The following is a 20,439-nucleotide window of genomic DNA, read 5'->3' on the forward strand; positions in this document are numbered from 1 at the left end:
ACAGTTTTTTTTTAACAGCTGCATGGAACAACCTGTTTTAAATAAGAACAAAGGTGAACAAAGCCAGTTGTCAGTGTAGCTCACCAAATGAAGTTTTTAGTGTGCATGACGTAAGCCATATAAAATGTATTGCCTGAGATATAACAGCACAGGGTCCAACTTGAAGTCTTTTTCTCAGGCTTTTCCTACAAAGTCATGTTTCAAGAATTTATTACATCTATCTTCATTATTTATTTGTGTTCAGAAGGCACAGCGTATCACCTTGTTCACCATATCTTCACCAGCAAATTAATATCAGCCTCTCCCCTCCCTCAATATTTGAAGATTTCACATTTTGTCAGGATGCCACTGAACTCATATTAGTATGTTACGCTCAGAGCAGGCAACTGGGTGAGTAGAAATTGTTTGACTTACAGATGAGTTTGACTACCAAAAGGAAAAAATGAAACATCATGGAAGATTTTCACTGTTCTTGAGGTTTTATGAAGAACAACAACAACAAAAACAGTCTTGCAAGCTACACAAAGTACTTTTTCATGTATATAAGTAAACACAAACTCAGGAAAAGCTTTGTTCTGTTTTGCACAAATAAAAATATTTGGACTTTTTGTTAGATGATAGAAAACTTGGAGAGAGTTGCAAGGGCTGCTTTCCTTGTAAATGTTACATATGTTTCTACACAGAAGATAAAGAGCCAACAGAGAGTAGGGTAGTCTGCTGGAAAGATTACAAAGCCCTGTTTACAGAGAATTTTATAATAAGGCAATCATTTGTTACAAGTCTCTACGATCTACAAGAGAAGTCCATTGCTGTGCACAGTTCACTGAATTTTAAAGAGAGCAACATATCAAAGAAATGTGTAGTCTATTAGCACATCATTAAGCAGTTAAACCAATTCCATCCTTTGCTTCCCAGTTACTCTCCTCTATGGCAGAGACAGTGCCAGATGCACAGTACAATTTCTGACTTTCAGAGGTGAGCTGGAATTTGGGATTCCTAGCTATTCCCTCCCCTGCGTGAACTTTTTTTTTTTTTTTCTTCTTATCTGGCCTCACCATGTTGCAAGTACTGCTTTAGTCAGGAATTCTTGAACTACATCATCCCAATATCCCAAGGACAGCATAAACAAAAAGAGACATGACGTTCTGGGGAACAGGTTAGATTTCTCCAGCCTTTAATGTGACTTAAAAGTGATGGTATTGTTGAGCAATAACAACATACAAAGTGCCCTTATACTTTTATATATATGTATATATATACACACACACAATATTCAATTACCATTCAGTAGAAGTTGTGGAGGTTGAAAGCCAGTTTGGCCTTTGCTGTGACGTCCTACATGATGCTTTCTCTACCTTTGGCACTGCTGTAGTGGTGGTACCTGGAGTAGTTGGCCTGGTGGTGGAGAACACTTTAATTATTAGGTCCAGTGGGGGCACAGACATACCTCAGCTAGTGCTGGCTGTGCAGGCACGGCACTGCCATGCTGTGCCTTCTTTAACAAGTCTTGCATCTGCTGGCTCACAACCAGATGACTTTTGTGTGTCTGTGTCCCATTCCCTGCGTTTTTATTTCTAAGTCACGGAGTAAGCTGGGGGATCTGGTTGGTCTGGGATAAGAGCCCTGTGGGGCGAGGTGGTGGTCACAGGTGCTGCTAGCGGCTATCGTGAGGCAGTGTATGTGATATATGTCGCCTCGTGTCGATGATCAAACCTAATTTCGGTATCTTCCAGCATGTGGTTGGGCAGGTCCTGGAACAGGCTACCTGGAGAGGTTGGAGGCACCTGAGACTCAGGTAGAGCAGGCCCTGGGTCAAGGCCCTGGGTCAAGGCCAAGGTCCTTTCTGACCTTGACTATTCTGTGTTTTTATGATTTGGCACTGTCCGGAGGATGCTGTGGGCTTCCGTGGGACTCTGCTCGCACCAGGGTGGGCAGTGGTGGCATTCTGTGATGCGGCGGCCTCCTCAGAGGCCTTGCTGTCCGCTGCTGATCGTGGTCCAGCCTGTCCACCAGCAGATGGCTCAGCAACTTGCTTGCAAAGTGCTTCGTACCCTTCTGGTATGGATTGCCTCGAGGCTGCCAACCTGCTGTTGCTACAGATTATTTTGCTAACGCAGGATGCAGACTTTTATGCAGGTGATCTAAAGGATCTAAATGCTTCTGGCGATCCCTCTGGGTGCCAATGGTTGATTTTTATTGTAGTGTTTCCCATTATGTACGTGGTGTTCTCTGGCAATTCTGTGCTCAGTTGAGACTCTGATGAGTGTGTGGTAAAAAGAGCCTTGAATAAAGAGCATAAAATCAGTCATTAAGCACCTGCTTTGCAAATGAACACTGTCCAGCTCATATACAGAGAGTCCTAAGTAAAAATAATGATAGAAGAGGGAATTGAATAGTTTCCCAAAAATATAAATACACACTCATCCATTTTTGTGGATAATTATATTAGATGTGATAAGTTTTCAATGTTTTGGGATATTACAGGCTTCTTGAGAAAAGGGAACGGGAAGAGGAAGAGGAAAGAAAGGGGTAAGGAGAAGGGAAATGGGAAGGGCAAGGGAAGGGAAGAATGGTTTGTAGTTCTCCTGGTAAAGACTGAAGAGGAGACCATGGCCAATCTAGGGAGTCATTTGGCAAATAGAAGGAATCCCCAAATTCTTTTGTGGTGGTTGGGGAACAGAGGTGCTGTTGCAGGACTTTTTAATGCCAGGAGTGGGCAGAATGGTGCTTTGCACACTTTATGCATACTCTCAGTTGGCCTTGCTACTCCGCGTGAATTTTGGAGACCAGATAAGCACACACATTAAGTCCACTGGGGATTTTCAGGTATTCATGCCTCCACCAGCAGCACGAAGCATCCTGGTGAGGGTTCCCCGAGGATCCTTTACCACAACCCCACATACCCCAAGCCCGGAGGGGGCTTGTCGGGTCCCGAGCTCGGCGAAAGGCCACTAAGAGGAGATGCTGCCCGAAGCCCCCCGCGGGCCAGGCAGGGCAGGGCAGGGCAGGGCAGCCCCCTCCCCTCTGCACCCCCCTTCTCCCCGCCGCACCCCCGGCCCCGCAGCCCGGCCGCCGCCTTCCCCGCTCCACCCCTTCCCCTGCCCCGAGCCGGCGCGACCGGCGCCGCGGCCGGCACCGTGCGGCGGGGACACGGCGGGGACACGGCGGGGACACGGAGGGGACACGGCACGGACACGGCGGGGGGACCTGAGAGACGGCTCCGACCCGCCGGGGGCTGCGGGCTATTCCTGTCGGTAGCTTAAAAAAAAAAAAAAAAAAAAAAAGTCCATTTATAAGGTAAGATCATGCCAATTTAATAATTATTTTATTTATTTATTATTATTGTTATTACTATTTTTAGTTGGAGCGGCTCCCATCCGTGCGCACGCCACTCGCGAGCTGGATGCCCGGCATAGGCAGGGAGCGGGGGCTGCCCTGGGAGGGGGAATTTTGGGAGCTGCTGCTGGGGCCGGGAGGGAGCCCCCCCAGTGCCGAGGGGTGCCCTGGGGCTTTCTGGGGAGGACTGAGCCCCGAGGGGTCAGGGGAGGACAACCGCGGGGCTGGCAAACGCGATCGCCGAGCGGAGCGCGGCGCCTTCCTTTCCGATGCTTTGCTCGCCCTCCCTCCCGGCTGGGAAATTAATGGGGGTGTCTTAATTGGGATTGAGGGTGAGGGGGGTGGGTGGGAAAAAAGTGCGTGTCCGGTTGTAATGCTGTTCCATTCCCTGAGCAAGTTTCGGTCGTGGTGGTGTTCGTCGAGATCTTTGGTGCGTTCCTTACCTGGAGAAAGTATGGGCAGGTCGGTGGGGCGCTGGACCTCGTAAGGGTTCCTCCTCCTGCCTTACTCACTGTGCGGACTGACAGACAGCCTCAGCACCGACAGACTGCTTCGGCACAGGGGAATTTCATTTGTACAAAATCAGGGTTAGGAATTTAAAAAAAAAAAAAAAGGAGAAAAGTGGCATTGTATGAGACAATCAATGCCAATGTAAGATGATTTCCTAAATCGAGAAGATGTTTTCCATGATATAACTTGGGCACTGTCATGTAGTTTTGAAGTAGCAAGAGTATTAGTTTGCTTTTAATTTAATTTTATACAATCACTTCTCAAAAGTTAATTCAGCAGTGAAGAATATGTTTGTTGTTTTTTTACACTTTAATTTTGCATAGTAAATAGCCACAAAAATGTGTCCTTAGGTTCACTAGAACTGGTAACTATTTTTTTTTTTTTAACAAGTTGTATTTGTTTTCATAGTTGACCCTGTGATAACAGAACAGCATCTCGGGAAGTTCTGTAGCAAGGCAAAACAAGCAGATGCCTCTTTGTTAGTCGGCTTTAAAGTCTGATGAATAGAAAGGAGAAAGGAGCACAAATGTAGTTTGTTTATTGCTTTTCCTGCCCTAGGACCTGATCTTATTCACATCTTTCTTCTGTCAGCTGAGATGCGTATAAGTGTATAAGGTATAATCAGGCCTGAAGCTGATGATTTGAAAGAGCTGTCTAATTTTCAGTTTTCCAGCTTAAGTGTTGTTAGGCCTGATTTTTGCTTCCTAGGGAGCCTGGCCACCTTCTGCCTCTGCTTAGTTTGAGTTGAAATTGTAGGTCCTCAGAGTCCTTGAATCTCAGCCTGGTGGCTGGGACACAGAGGCAGTCAGAAATGGAGAAGTGGAGAATTTCCCAGCGGCCATAGAAATAATCTTCAAAATCAGCTGTTACACATTAAACAGAAAAAAAGAAAAATAAAGAGGGAACTGCTTTATTAAGTTAAAGTACCTTTTGGTGGTGTTTGTTGTCCCTGGATTCTAGCACTCAGCCCCTCACATCACCTAATGGGCAGCAGCTTTTGACCTCCTGCTAGGAAGTTGTCTAGTCTGTCTAACACTGCACCAATGCTGTACCGACTCTTCAAGGCTCAAGTGGAAAGACAGAAGAGAGGAGCTTGTGAAGGTGTTTTCTTGCCCAGTCCTTCCTCAGGACAGCTGTGTGAGTGGCAGAAACACTGCCAGCTGGTGTGGTTGGCCCCTCGTGGAGGAAGCAGCCTTCACCAGCTGCCAGCCAGCTTATCCTTGGAGTGACTGTGTCCTTGTTAGTGTGCTTCTCTTAACCCTCACTTCCCAGCCACACACAGAATAGGGTAGAAGTCATTACATTACATCACAACAAGCTTTTAGGAGTTGAAATGGTGAAGGAGGTACTACAGGAGAAGTACATCTGAGGTGGCTTTGTGCTCCTTAAGTAAGGAGCTCTGTGGACCTCCAGGCTATGTATAAACTTAGCTAAAAGGTGCTCCTGAGTTCTTACCTGCTTCCCATCCTCCTTCCCATCCTTCTATCTGGTGTTCCCTGTGCTGCCCCTGGCTTGATAGTGTGGGAAATACCTCTTCAGATATCTCTGGCTTACTCTCTGTGTTGGCCCCTCTTGTGGGTTCTTCATTAAACACTTGGAGATACCTTGAAAGCTTAACTTAGTCTTCTTGCACCGGAGGGAGCTAAACTAGGCCAGCACAGCTAAAGTGTGGTGCCAAAATGTTGATGCACACATGAACTGCTCATTTCAGGTCATGTTCTGCCTTACCAGGGTTTCCTCGCATAGCTGAATTCCCAATTTCTGCCGTAGAGGTGGGAAAGGCTGTGCAGTCATTGAGATGTTTTTCTTATCTTGATGGAAGTACTCTGACAAATGGAAATGGAAAGTGCAGTGCAAACTCTGGTATAATTTTCAATAAATGTTTTGGGGACTTTTCACTTTTACATGCTCTGCTTAAGACATTTCTGAAGTGAATGCTTCCATAAGAGGACAAGTGGCTTATTGGAAATCACTGAGCATCTTGCCCTGGATAACTGAAACTTCTTTGTGTTTTCCTAAAAGATTGTAAGCCATCTGAAATCCAGTAATGCTCATCTAAGTTATGGTATAAAGTTATCACAGTGTCTTTCAAAACCACCAAAACATCGTTCTCCATCTCTAAGTTATAATTTGTGTTGGAGTCTCACTCAAGTCTGAGAGGAGACACTGTGAAAATAGTAATGTGGGGTTCCTCCTGCACGTCTCAGCAAGAAAACTTGACATATGCAGAAGTAAACCAGCAAAAACAGTGTATATGGCTAAAATAAGTCTGTAGTTGTCTGATTTAGTGATTCAATTAATTGATCAGAGTTAAGGGAACATTAAACCACCCTGATGGCTAACCAGCAGCATTAATCCAGTGCAGACTCCAGCAAGGAGCCCTTTCAGCCCTTGTTCATTCCCCACTGGAAGGACTGGAGAGCCGCCAGTGTCCTATGTCACCCATCCTTTGGGGCATAGTCAGTGTCCCTCGTAAGGCAGGAGCAGTGCTTGCAGCAGGCTGAAGCCCTGCCTGTGCTGGAGACCTCTTGCTTCACAACATACCCAACGTGCCTCTTTACAAACCCAGTCTGCACTGTAATCCAGAACTGTCTCTTGCAAAGACGTTGACACAATAGCCAGACTTTCTGGCAGCAGGCATGTGGCTGAGGGGGGAAAATTGTATGGTTTTGGCCAGGTTTCCAAATGGAAAAAATGCCTTCTAGACCTGAAGGAGTGATTAGCCCCAGCCTGAGCAAGTAATTCGGGACAGGTAGGACAAAGCATAGACATATAACCATAACAAAAGAAGTGGAACAACATCCCTGGAGGGACAGGGCTTGGCAGATATCAGCATCCCAGCCCACTTCTGACAATCCGAAGCATGGAGGAGCGAAGGGGAAGCAGAAAGACCTCGTGCAATGAAATGCTTCAGCACCAAACCCGCAGGAAGGAGGGCAGGGAGGGCCTGGTGCCCACCCTCTCACACCTCCACCCTTGCTGGCTGTTTCCAGCACATGGCTCATTGAGAAGGTTAAAACCAAGCCTGTAGCTGCTCTTCCTCCACTCTTATGTCTGCAAGTTGAGACTGATTTATGAAAATCTTCCTGTTCTTAATCCTGTGGTTGGTTTTGTGCTGTCATGGCACAAACCATGCCAGGCTGTGCCAGAAGCTTCAGTAGGCTGGTGTCCTGCCCCGGCACCAGGATCAGGTGCCTCTTCTCTTCCATTGTGGTACAAAATTAGGGAATGGTGTTGCCCTAGGATGTTTTTAACTGAGGCAGCTAACAGTTTGCATGTAATTGTACATAAGGATTTGCTATTTTATTTACCCAATTTACTGTAAAGGGGAAAGGAGGGTACTGCGCCAAGCTCAGCAGCGCTTTTCACTGAGAAGCAGGTGTTATGGTGAAGCAGTCACAATGCGTTGAGCAGATCTGCCTTCCCTTCATCCCCACTGTGGTCTGTATGTTTGAGCCCTCTATACTCTTACTGATGAATGTAGATAATATAATTATACCCAAATATTTCTCATCTCTTAAAAAAAAGGCAAACCAAGACAGAAAATACAAGGGCTGGACTCAGAGTGCCAAACTGTTGGCTTGTCAGTGTTTTGACTAGCTCACATTGCATTATTAAAATGCTGCCTTTTTTTTTTTTTTTTTTTTTGCGTATTTTGACCCTGAATGCAGGTGTTTTCAACCTCCTGACAACCCAGAATGCAGTTGCTCCAGACAAATACATTAAGGACACGTGTGCTCCGAGTCTCTGAGGTGCTTTCAGAGTTTCATCAGAGCCCACGCAGGTCGGTGTCACTTAGCAAACACCAGCAGCAGCAGCCGTCAGATGAAAAGCCTGGTAGCAGAGCAGTTGTGAGGGTCAAGATGGGGCAACACCGCTTTGCAGTCCTGCTGAAATTCCAGTTTAGCCACTGAGGTATGAGAGTTGTACAGCAGACAAAAGCAGGAGTGAGCTTCAAGTCAACTTTATTATAGTGGTTAGAAATACCACAGAAGAGGTGTAGATATTGTTTATTCCTTTGGCACCTGCGCAGCTTTCCCATCCATCCTTCACAGAAGCAGCTTCCCTGGCTGTGGAAAACAGAAGTGTCATCAAGTATCGGACTTCTGTGAAAGCTCACTTGCCAGATCCTAGGCAGTCTGGTTTCACTGTCTAAAGGCTGAGGCAGAATAGAAGTCTCCATGATGTTTCCTACCTTGTTCAATATGCATACATAAGCTAATTCACCTAGTATTGGCACAGTTACGGTATTTTTGCTTTTCTCAGAGGTGCAAGTCCAGTTATTCCACACTGCTGACTCTCCTAAGAGTTGCAGCATGGCAGTAACAGGCACTAATGTTCTTTCTTCTCCTCCATTTGCTCTGTCTCATCCCTGGCTTAGTTTATCAATCAGGTGTTGGTTTTGTTTGTTTGTTTGTTTTCAGAGAGGGATTGTCTCAGCAGCATTCCCCACTAGGTTCTCAGATAACTGTGTGGACAGTGAATTGTTTTGCACTCTGCATAGCATCCTGGCTTCATTGTACCTCCTGTAGCAACTGCTGGGTAAAAATCACACATGCCCTTTACGAACAGCCTAGGAATTCAAAATCATACACAATTTTCTGAGCATCTCTACACAGACTTTCAAAAGGGAATATTCTTTAAAAGAAATCAAAAGAGTCTTCTGTTCTTTGAATTTACAGGGGCCACTTTAATTTTTATTTTTTTTTTTAAAGATCTTGCATTCTTGTATATATGTTCATGACTTTGGGAGCTGGTTCATTCAGAGCTCTGCCAGGCTAGTTCCCACTGTTCTGTTGTGGCAAAAAAAAAAAAAAAAAAAAAAAAAAAATATATATATATATATTCTGTGAGAGCACGCATCCTATTTCTTTATAAATGTAGCCTGGGAGAGAGAGGGAGAGTTCTTGGCAGAAACTTTTGCATGAAGCAGTGTGATGGAGTAGCTAGGGAATATATTTCATGCTAATAAAGTTCCTCATTTGGTGTGAAAAGGGAGTGCTTTGTGAGTGGCAGCAGGTCTTTTTTTACCTTTTGACATTCTAACGTGACCCATAGTGAGGCATACGCCAGCATGTTTTTTCAGTCCTTTCCAAAGAGTTGCCAAAACTAAAGAGATTTTTTTTGTGACCCAGCAAGGTTGGCTGCAAGGTTTGTTTGTTTTTCCCTCTCCTGCTGGTTCCTACTATTCTCTTACTCCCACATCCTATCCGACACTTGTTTTCAAATGCATTCTTCAGCCTTCTCCTTCCCTACCTACTGCATCCTGTTCTGCTTTCTGACTTCCTTTTCTTTTCAGATAGCTTTGCATTCTAGTTCCTGTTTCTTTTGGTCTCTGAGGGACAAGGAGTAAAACATTAATAGTTGCTGGAAAACCAAGTGAACGTGGCTGGTTTTATGAGTTTAGAGTTCAGGTGAGCGCTCCGGGAGACATTGCTGGTGTTTCACATTGTGCCCCGGAGCTCCCTGCACCACTTCATTGCTGGGGCAGCAGAGAGGAGTGTGTACCTGTGCTTCACCCACTGCCACGTACAGTACAGCATTTTACATAGCAGTACTGATTAAAGTCAGTCTTTGCTAAGATTTGGAACTTTCAGTTACTACAAGTCAAATTGTGGTGGCAAATTGCTCTGCTGTTACCACCTCATTGTTTGTCGCAGTTAAAAGTTTAAATGTTTCAGGCATAGGGTGAGCAAAACAAGTGGACTTGAATCATTATATGGGAGTTGTAGGTGCTTTGAAAAACGTCATTTCACAATAAATTCAGCATGCATACCTGTATCTTTTCTAAATCATACTGCTGTTTTTACGGTAACGCTCTTATATTAGTAGGGGATATATCCCTGTGTTATCTGTACCTCTTTATCAGTTGAGGATCACCATCCTCATAAGTCTGTGCTTTTAATATATGCAGATGTCAATGCAAATGTCTTGTGCTGATGTCAACGTATTCTCACTATAAATCACAGATATAAAGTACCTATGAGTGTGCTTCACTTTCCCATTGAAATGTTGCATAGGTAATGGGTAATGCATTTTCCCATGCTGGAAAATGTACGTCTATATTATTGTTCTGAGGATAGATCTGATTTGTGTTTTTATATTGTCTGAAAATACAACTTTAAAGGCTATAAAGTAGAGAATTTTCCAGCTACAGTTAGCTGTAGCCAAAGGTTTGATGGGTCTGACCCTTGTAGTCAACAATATCTGCTATTGGAAATGGAAATGCAACAGGGAGAACAAACCTCTCAACATAAGAATTGCTGTGCTGGCAAATTTCTCTTACTGCAAATTTCTTATGCCTGGGATGCCCAGATGGTTATCTGTCATGTGCTAACATATTCTTTTGTCCAGCTGGTTTATTTATAACCAGGATTGATCCGTTTATCTATAGTTGCATTAGTTTTCTTTTTTTCTTTTTTTTTTAAAAAAAATCTTATTTTACACATTCTTCTGTATGTAAGACATTACTGAGGAAATCACCTTTTAAAAAAATTCAATAAATATGGATTGGTGAATAGATATATCTGTCCTGATATACCCTTATCAACATCATCCTAGCTGAGAAATAAATGTAAAGGAGTTAAAAACTGGTGTGTCTGCTATCTATACATGTATAAGATTTCACTGTTTTTCAGAATTCTAGATGATTGTTTATAATCTTCTCTTAATTTTATAATTTAAAATAGTTTGTCTTGGGAATGTAAATGTGATGGTAGTTACTTGTTGGAAGGCTACCTACATTATTAATGGAGAAAAAAAATCCTAATAAAATGAAAGTGAGTTAAAAATGGAGAAAAACACCAAACTGAGAAATGTGCCAAATATATATATACTTTAATGTGTTTGTTGTAACTTGTTTCAGGTTGAAGAAACTTCTTGAGCAGGAGAAGATCTATCAAGCTCGTAAGGAGAAAGAACATACAAAGAGACTCAGTAAACTAAGAGAAGAACTTGTCAAGCTCAAGTCATTTGCACTCATGCTGGTGGATGAAAGACAAATGCATATTGAACAACTTGGTCAACAAAGCCAGAAAATACAAGATTTAAATCAAAAACTAAAGGAAGAAGAAGAAAAGCTTAAAATCATTACTGCAAAAGCAAAAGAGGATGGACAAAAACTGATGAAGTTAGAGACAGAACTTGAACACAAAACATCATCATTTTCTCAAGAACATGAGGAGATGACGGCTAAACTGGCTAATCAAGAGTCACATAACAGACAGCTAAGGCTTAAGTTGGTTGGGTTGACTCGCAGAATAGAGGAGTTAGAAGAAACTAACAAAAGTCTTCAAAAAGCTGAGGAGGAACTTCAAGAACTAAGAGATAAAATAGCAAAAGGGGAATGTGGGAACTCTAGCTTAATGGCAGAAGTGGAAAACCTTCGCAAGCGTGTGCTTGAAATGGAGGGAAAAGATGAAGAGATCACAAAAACCGAATCCCAGTGTAAAGAACTGAAAAATAAACTGCAAGAGGAAGAGCACCATAGCAAAGAGCTGAAACTTGAAGTGGAAAAGTTGCAGAAGAGAATGTCAGAACTGGAGAAGCTGGAAGAGGCTTTCAGTAAAAGTAAGTCTGAATGCACCCAACTACACATAAACTTGGAGAAAGAAAAGAATTTAACTAAGGATTTGATAAATGAGTTGGAAGTGGTGAAGACTCGAGTGAAAGACCTTGAGGCATCAGAAAGTAAGTTGGAAAAGGCTGAAATAAGCTTAAAAGATGACCTTACAAAGCTGAAGTCGTTTACTGTAATGTTGGTCGATGAACGGAAAAATATGATGGAAAAAATAAAGCAGGAGGAAAAAAGGGTTGAGGGTCTAAACAAGAATTTTAAAGTTGAACAAGGGAAAGTTATGGATGTAACAGAGAAGCTGATAGAAGAAAGTAAGAAATTTTTGAAACTGAAATCTGAAATGGAGGAAAAGGTGTCTAGTTTGACAAAGGAAAGGGATGAGTTGATTGGCAAACTGAAAAGTGAAGAAGAAAAATCCTCTGAACTAAGCTGTAGAGTTGACCTGTTAAAGAAAAGAATTGATGGTATGGAGGAAGTAGAAAGAGAAATTACGAGAGGTCGAACCAGAAAAGGACCAGAGCATGGTTGTCATGAGGACAACAAGATTAAGGAGCTTACCATTGAAATTGAAAGACTGAAAAAACGTCTCAAACAATTGGAAGTGGTTGAAGGAGATTTGATGAAGACAGAAGATGAATATGATCAGCTAGAGCAGAAATTTAGGACTGAGCAGGATAAAGCTAACTTACTTTCTCAACAGCTGGAGGAGATGAAGCTCCAGATTGCCAAAAACAAAGCAATAGAAAAAGGTGAAGCAGTGAGCCAGGAGGCAGAGTTGAGGCACAGGTTTCGTCTGGAAGAGGCTAAAAGCAGAGATTTGAAAGCAGAAGTTCAAGCTCTTAAGGAGAAAATCCATGAGCTGATGAACAAAGAAGACCAACTTTCTCAGCTTCAGGTTGATTACTCGGTTCTGCAGCAGAGGTTTATGGAAGAAGAAAATAAGAACAAGAGCATGGGACAGGAGGTTTTGAACCTAACAAGAGAGTTAGAGCTTTCTAAGCGTTACAGCCGTGCTCTGAGACCCAGCATAAATGGACGAAGAATAGTTGATGTTCCTGTGACATCCACTGGTGTGCAAACAGATGCTGTAAGCAGTGAAGCAGCTGAAGAAGAAACTCCAGCTGTGTTTATACGAAAATCCTTCCAGGAGGAGAATCATATAATGAGCAATCTGCGACAGGTAGGTCTGAAGAAACCCATGGAGCGTTCTTCAGTCCTTGAGAGATATCCTCCAGCGGCGAATGACCTTGCAATGAGGAAATCTTGGATACCATGGATGAGAAAGAGGGAAACTGGGGCTCAGGCAACTCCAGATAAAGGAGCCCGAGCCCATGGTAGTCCAGCGCATCCTGGCGAGGTTGTCCTTTCGCCAAAACAGGGTCAGCCTCTTCATATTCGGGTGACACCAGATCATGAGAACAGCACAGCTACTTTGGAGATAACTAGTCCAACTTCAGAGGAGTTTTTTTCAAGTACAACTGTCATTCCTACTTTGGGAAATCAGAAGCCACGAATAACCATAATTCCCTCTCCAAATGTTATGCCCCAAAAAGGAAAAGGCAGTGAAAGTCCAATGGGCCCAGACCGTTCTATGTCTCCAGTCACAATTACAACATTCTCCAGAGAAAAGTCTCCAGATGGAGGGAGAGCACCCTTCGTTGACAGACCTGCATCACCGATTCAGATTATGACAGTATCGACATCCGCAGCACCAACAGAAATCTCTGTTTCTCCTCAGTCACAAGACACGACCATGGGAAGGGCTGTCTTCAAAGTTACACCAGAAAAACAAACCGTCCCAACTCCAATCCGAAAATACAACGCCAATGCCAACATTATTACAACAGAAGACAACAAAATCCACATCCACTTAGGTTCCCAGTTTAAACGCTCTCCTGGTGCCACGCTGGATGGTGCAAATCCTGTGATAACAGTCAGACCAGTGAACATAGCAGCCGAGAAGGAGGTTGTCACTGGCACCGTCCTTCGATCACCCCGGAACAACCTGTCCTCGCGACCTGCAGCGAGCAAAGTGACAAGTACTATCACTATAACTCCTGTTACTACGTCTTCCACACGAGGAACACAGTCAGTGGTAAGCAGCATGGTCTCATGGTCTCATTTTGTAGTCTCTGTGGTAAGGAGAAGGGAGATCATAGTTTGGGTTTGGGACACCAGCAGGGCAAGAATGGGTGGGAGGAGGAGAAAAACTCCTGACTTCCCTACATTTATTTCAGATATAAGCTTAAACATAAATTCAGAATTTACCTGATTTCCCTGTGGTGGAAATGGATATTTTTATACCAGCATTGGATGCTAGTATACTTTTGGCATTATCTCCCAAAGGATCAACTCTGAAAAGAAGTCCCTGCAAAGTTACTGAAAATAATGTCAATCCTGTAAAATTCCAACTGAAAGAAGGAGAGGGACAAAGAATGATGGAGCAAGAAACTCTATTTTTATTTTTCCGAAGTGCAAATTTTGACTCCTGAAAATACTCCTAATAGGTTTTGGCCCAGCTGGAGAGTCTTCACAGTCTGATCACGCAGGCTGATATTTCTTTGGTAGAATCCCCTTACATTTATAATTTAATTAGGATCTGCTGTACTGAACTCCAAAGGAATGAATAGCCAGACATGGTATCATTGCTTTTGGCTCCAAGACTTTTTCAGCCAGCAAATACTAAAGCTCTTTCTGTTCCTCTGACATTCTCAACTTTTATAAGGGCCATGTTACAATAGTGCTTCCTCCACAATATTAGAATCATAGAATCATAGAACGGCTTGGGTTGGAAGGGACCTTATTTTTTGCTGATTTCTCTCTGTGTCATGGTGGTGGTTCCCTAGTTTCTTTTTCATAGAAAATCAAATTTAAATCAGTCTCTCACCTCTGTATTTAACCACATTGGACAAGATTTTTTGATAGGCCTACCTCCAAGGTTTACTAGGCCTTGGACATCATTTTGCATTGTTTCAGTTGGGAAAGAAGGTTTTGACCAAAATATAAAAGCAGCAGTACTGAATTAGTCCAAAATATCATTTAGCTATACAGTAGCTTGTAGCAGATGCTTTGGGTAGAATTATTTTAAGTGAGTAGATTAAACATAGATTAATGTTTCCCTCAGTGTCTGTTCCCAATTTTTGGCTAGGTGGGTACTTCTTTCTGAACCAGAGCTTGTAGTCGCCTCTTTGTGTTTAATAGACTGTGGTAGAGTGTTTTTTTTTTTTTTTTTTTTTTTTTTTTTTTCAAGAATTCCTCATTCTTTATTACTGGATGTCTGTCCCTTCTGTGATGATGCACTGAACCATGACACATAATTTTGTTTTGTTTTGTTTTCAACTGGCTAAAAAGTGGCTTCTTTCTTCACTTCATCCCTGATTTGGAATGTAAGGAAGAATCGTGGCTCAACCCTGCGCTTTACTTTATCTTATGCTTTCCTTTGTTTTTTAAGACCCCTAATCAGATTACCAGGGAACTTCTAACAAGCCCAAATGTGCTTTTTCCTCTCTATGAAAAAAATAAAAAAAAAGAAGAGAAGTTGAATATTCACCATCTGGTATGCAAATGGCTGTTTTATAAACACATGCAATACCCCTTGTTGAAAAAACAAGTTGTAATCATTTACTCAGTAACACTAGAAGAAACCAACATAGATACCGTTTTGAGGGGGTGAGTTCATAAAAGCAAAGAAGGCAAACCCATACAAAGCTCACAGGTTTTACTTGTTTCTAAGCTCTCCTCATATGAGATGCTCTGTACGATGTACTTATGCAGTACCAAGCTCCAAAGGGGAAACTAATTCTAAGTTCGTCGCTGGCACTTTCTGCTACAACAAATTTGCAGTTACAGTTTTCGTATCTGAAAACATGTGACTCTTTTTCCAATTTGAAGTTATAGAGTTGTCTTCTGTACTGCAGGCACCGGAGCAGTTAACTTTAAGTACAAGATTCAGTCTGACCTGTGGTATCTGCCTGCCTAACAGTCCAAAGCCAGAGACTGTTTTGTGGTGGAGCAGGTAGGCGGGTGGAGGACTACGGGGCGTTACTGTTGATTTACAGCAACTCTTCTGGTTCTCTCCTGGTGACCGAGGGCACAGGGCAGGGCTGAGAGGCTGTTGGGTGCCAGCACTCACTGGGCACACATTAAAGTAGCTATAAGGCTACTCTCATTTGGGCAGTGTTTAGGTTGAGATCAGCATCTAAATTTACATGTAGCTCTTTGTAGGCGTCCACTGGGCTACCCTGGCTGCACTTAGTGACCAGGCCTCAAGTCCCACCCATTCAGGATTCAATTGCCTAAACATACTTCTTTCATGCCATTTAAAGTGCTGTCAAGTAGGCTGCCTAACTTCCAGCTGCTTTATCAGAGGTTGCAGGTCTCCTTAGATCCTCTCTTATCTACCAGCCCTGTGCAGATAGCTTGAATAGCCCAGAGCATCTCAAATTGCACTGGATACCTTTGCCTCAGCCGCTGAACCGAACCGTTTTTGTCCAGGGTAAGCTGCTCGCCGATCTGATTAAGAACAAATGCTGAAAATGCACCTCTGTTATTAAAATATCCCAAAAGTGAACATGTGCATGAAAGCTCTCTTTTCCATCAAATGCACCACGCGAGATCTGTTACAAACCACCAAAACACAGTAAATGTTGTGTACATTCAGATTGCTTTTCACCCTTTAATGCAACTGTCCAACCTCACTGATTAATGCACTTGCAAGTGAGCTCTGCTTATCGACCCAAACAGCTTGGTGGCTGCACGTATTTGTCCCGCAGTCAGAATGCAGTAATGTGTTCAGTGGCCTGCCTCTGGCTGCCTGCACTGCTCCAGTACCATGCACAGCCAGCTCACAGCCAGGGAACTTCACCCTGCTTTCCTCTGGAGCTGCTTCGCTGCCAAGTTGTGCTGGCTGCACAAGAATTGAGCGGGTTTTCTGGGGTTTCGGCCACAGACATGACTGAAGCCTCCCAGCATCCCGTGCCTGCTTCTGCCGTCACTCTTGCTTGCACAAGGGGACGTCTTGCTGAAGAGCCACCTTTGTGCTGTTTTTCTTTGCTTAGCAAACACAAAATGCTTTTGCAGCCGTCTGTGAAGCGGGCATTAGCTTCTACATGATCAACATGTTTGTATGCCACAATGAAGGAAACTAAAAATTTTAAAACAAGTTAAAGAGTTCTTTTCAAAGTGATTTTGAGTGATTTAGGCTTGAAATGAGTAACTTGAAAGCACCTAAATCCTTAGCTAATAATTAACATGCGAATAAAGCTGAAGAAATGCCTGAGATTCCAGCTACTTCATTTGATTGCCTCATGTTTACACACTGTGGAGCTCTTTCAGGGAGCACAAGATGTTTGTCATTTGGGTTCCCTGGGATGTTGACATATTTTCCAAGGCTGATGGAATGCATTTGCATGTTTTGCCCTACAGAATTGTATGGACCTAACTTGTTTTGACATCTACATGTGAGTTCCATATTAGCCTTTAGACTGCTATTGTAAATGTTGCTTTTAGTTATTGAAAATGGCTTCCTTCCTGCCAGGCAGACAGCATTCAAGTTTTCCAATTGTGATTTTTTTTTTGTGTACACATAGGGTTTTGAACTGGTCTTAGAAGATTAAGGAATGGCTTTCCTTTGAATGCTCAGGATGCAGACAGACGGCTCTGATGCTACTGGCTGGAAATCCTTCGAGAGAGAAAAATGCTCCTTCGTGGAGCATTTTTTAAAAGCATTTTAAAGTAAATGTGCAAATACATGTTACAATTGACAGAATCCTCTAATCCAATCTTCCTCAGCAGCTTAGTGTTATTTTGCTTATATGCCATAACTTGCAGAATTTAGTCATTTAGCAAATAGATCTTGCTAGGATTTCAGGATCGCACGAAAAGTGTTGCCTTTTGTGAGATCAAAATCGTCACTGCTATCTGAAAAAAGCCAAATTTGACATTCAGCTGGTGCAGAAGTTGTCCCTGTTAACGTGTGTCTATATTGCAAACTACAGAAGGTAATGCACATTTTCCTCTCAGGACTGTCATGGTTGTAGGTATTTCTTTTAGGTTGCGGTCCATAAGGGCTAGCTTCCAGTTTTGGTCAACATTATCTGCCCAAAAAAGACCAGTTGGCTCTTTTGAATCCTTTTGTCCTATCCAAGTGCTTCTTGTATGTTTACACAGTGGGATTTGGTTGCCTGAACCTATGTGTGGATTGCCGTTTTCAAAGCCGTGGGATAGCCTGCCTGGCCGCCAGCTGGCACTGCAGATGGGCACAGATCCCTGGTAGCTGCTGTGCTGGATCTGCCAGCCCTGTGCAGAGGGCTCAGGCCCTCAACCAGCTTCCCTCCAGAAGAAATAAACATTAAAGATTGCTCTGGGCCTTTTAAATTTTTTTTTTTTTTTTCTGATGTCCCCTAACTTGAGGATCAGTGTGCTGTAGTTAAGGCAAAAGTGACCACCTCCATGCTGCCCTGAGGTAGGCCTGGAAGTGCGGTCTCCTTTGCCAGAGTTCACCAGGTCATGGCTATGGCTCCCACGTCCTTCCTCCCGCAGGAGAAGGAAATCCAAATCTTTGCCCTGTCTCTGTCCTGGCCCTATTTGCTTCCTTCTGCCCCTGTACTTCCCGATGCAGAAGTGGCTCCAGCCATGGCCCAGCATACTTGGGGAAGCAAAGTTCAATTTTATTTACATGGCTGAGAGATCTTGTCCCAGCCCTGAAAACATGGCAATTAGTCAGGGCTCAGCTTTAGCCACTGGTTCAGTGGCCTCTGAGTGATCCCTGCACTGTGTTGTGCTGCAGAATCAGTTCTGCGGGCATTCTCATCCTTAGGACATCCTGATCCAAAATGCTGCACCTCAGCTCTGGAAAGCTAGTTTCACCCTGATTTTGTACCTTCGGCCCTTCTCTAGTAGCATTTGCTGCTGCCAGGTTTCAAATGCAAGCATTAATTTGCTAATAGGCATGATTTGGGACATTGTTGTTTCAGAGGTAAATGAAGAACCAGTTAAAAGTGTATGATGAGAATATATGAGAAGCAAAAACCCTCAGTTCACGTAATTTCTCTCTCTGTGTGTCTCTTTTGCAGACAGGACAGGATGGGTCATCCCCGAGACCTACACCCACCCGCATTCCTGTGTCAAAAGGTATGAAAGCAGGAAAGCCAGTAGTGGCAGCCCCAGGAGCAGGAAATGTGACAAAATTCGAGCCTCGTGCTGAGACTCAGTCTATGAAAATAGAACTGAAGAAATCTTCAGGCAGCGGCTCTGGCTCCCTGGGCGGGGGTCAGGGCTGATGGCGGTGGCTCAGGGGGTATGGTATGTTCTGCAGGTGTTACTGCTACCATGAACTCAGCCCCCTGTCTGTGTTTGCCCGTACTAACGAAGCCCGGTCACTTACAACAAACTAATGAGTGTGTGCGTTGACTACTTCAGTAACAACATCCTTTTCTTTTCTTCATGATTGGGGAAAAAGCCACCAAAAAGGCACTGTATGTCAGGAATACATTCAGCCGGGGAGGTGAGAACGGGCAACCACACCAAGTTATTAATCCAGCCCAGGAATTCTTAATGATAGACTCGTTCAGTTTTAAATAGATCAAAGGAAGATCGGTCACGTTTAATAGATTGTGTCCCATGTTAACAGATCACTTCCCACCCTGGCTACTGGGTGGAGCACCTGCCTGTAACCCCCTTTCTGAGAGGCTGCCCTGTCCAGGGATGCAATGCCAGGATGCAGTGACCTTGAGGTTTTATTTTACTAAAAGGCCGTGCCTCAGGTGCAGGAGGGAGAGGCAAAGGACCACGCTTTGTGGTCCTTTGTGGTCCCAGCCTTCGCTCTGGGAATCTCTCTTTTAAATCAGCATTTCTCCCTTGTGAGCTGCTTTCTCAAGGCAGTGACACAATTCAAGGGGGTATGGAGGTTGTCCAATGCAGGCAGCAGCAGCACTGAGCAGCAGTGTATTCCTTCCCAAGTGGGGTCCATGCTTGCAGTCAGTACTTACAGTCAGGGTCTCCATTCTCTGACTTTGACTGGGTTACTGCCAGTTCTGGGGCTGGATGCAGGCAAGTGAGCCAAAAAGTGTTTAGTCTTTAAAAAGAGCTTCAGAGAAACATTGATCTGGCCAAAATCAATACAGTCCATTTGTGCCTGCTCGAAAGACCACAGAAGTCTATGAAGCAAGTCATTCAGCTGGCTTCATAAGGTTTGCAGTTTTCCTTGTTGGATGGACTTGTGCTCTATAGTTAAACCTGAGTTCCCAGGCATCCTTATGGGGGACGTTAGAGGGGAAGTCAACGCAGATTGCTGGCAGCAAATTGCTATCTAAAGGCACAGCTTGTGCACGGGCAGTCAGATAGATAGGGTTTGGTATGCGAGTTACTCTCAATTCTCATTTGTTTGAAATATTTTGTCTTAAATACAGACCACCTAAGAATACCATGGAGATTCATCTTTCTTCTCTCTTTGCGATTTCTTCATTTACATGTTTGCATTTTTAAGCATGTTTTAAGGAATTGTTCCAGCATGGAAATGGTGTGGATATTGATGATTGTTATGGCTATTTATTTAATAACACTAAATTTATTAAAGGGCATTTCCATTAAGTGATCAATTTTCACAGGAGAAAGTTACAAACAAAAGAAACTGAGCTGAGCAGGCTGATAAATAAGGGTTTTAAAGCTTGTATGTCTCAGCCATCACGGAAGACTATAAAGGACCCACTGGTTAGGAATAGCTTTCGGAAGGAAAGGCAGGAAGACAACGCATAAATAATAAATACAATTCACAGGAAAGAAAATGCACCAGTGGGTGAAATATTAAGTGGCTTTTTGTCTGGGAGAAGAAATTAGATGGAATAATCTGCCACAGAAGGTCAGCAAAATTATATTCAATCCAAGCAATGTTTAGTCTTCAGTCTGTGCTTTGCAATGCTCTTCAATTTAAGATACAGATATGGCCATTATCCCAGAGTAAAGCTGGCATTTTTTGATTCACATGAAGGACACTTTGTCTGTGATGTAAAAGCTGCTGT

At 43.4% G+C, this 20,439-nt stretch overlaps 1 protein-coding gene across 5 annotated transcripts in view; it reads left to right on the top strand.

The window, feature by feature from the left end:
• FILIP1 (filamin A interacting protein 1) overlaps window positions 1-20,439 on the top strand; it is a 102,698-nt gene that overhangs the window by 76,550 nt on the left and 5,709 nt on the right. For 2 of the 5 annotated variants that reach the window (XM_068678147.1, XM_068678149.1), the window contains 2 exons: window positions 10,712-13,517; window positions 18,496-18,724. In XM_068678147.1, coding sequence (XP_068534248.1) covers window positions 10,712-13,517; window positions 18,496-18,702 — 3,013 coding nt within the window. In that variant the 3' untranslated portion in view covers window positions 18,703-18,724. Of the gene's footprint in view, window positions 1-3,153; window positions 3,298-10,711; window positions 13,518-18,495; window positions 18,725-20,439 lie in introns of those variants that run through there. The other 3 variants (XM_068678151.1, XM_068678148.1, XM_068678150.1) reach the window with 3 other exon arrangements.

This window comes from Anas acuta, chromosome 3, assembly GCF_963932015.1.
Source record: "Anas acuta chromosome 3, bAnaAcu1.1, whole genome shotgun sequence".
Lineage (NCBI taxonomy): Eukaryota > Metazoa > Chordata > Aves > Anseriformes > Anatidae > Anas > Anas acuta.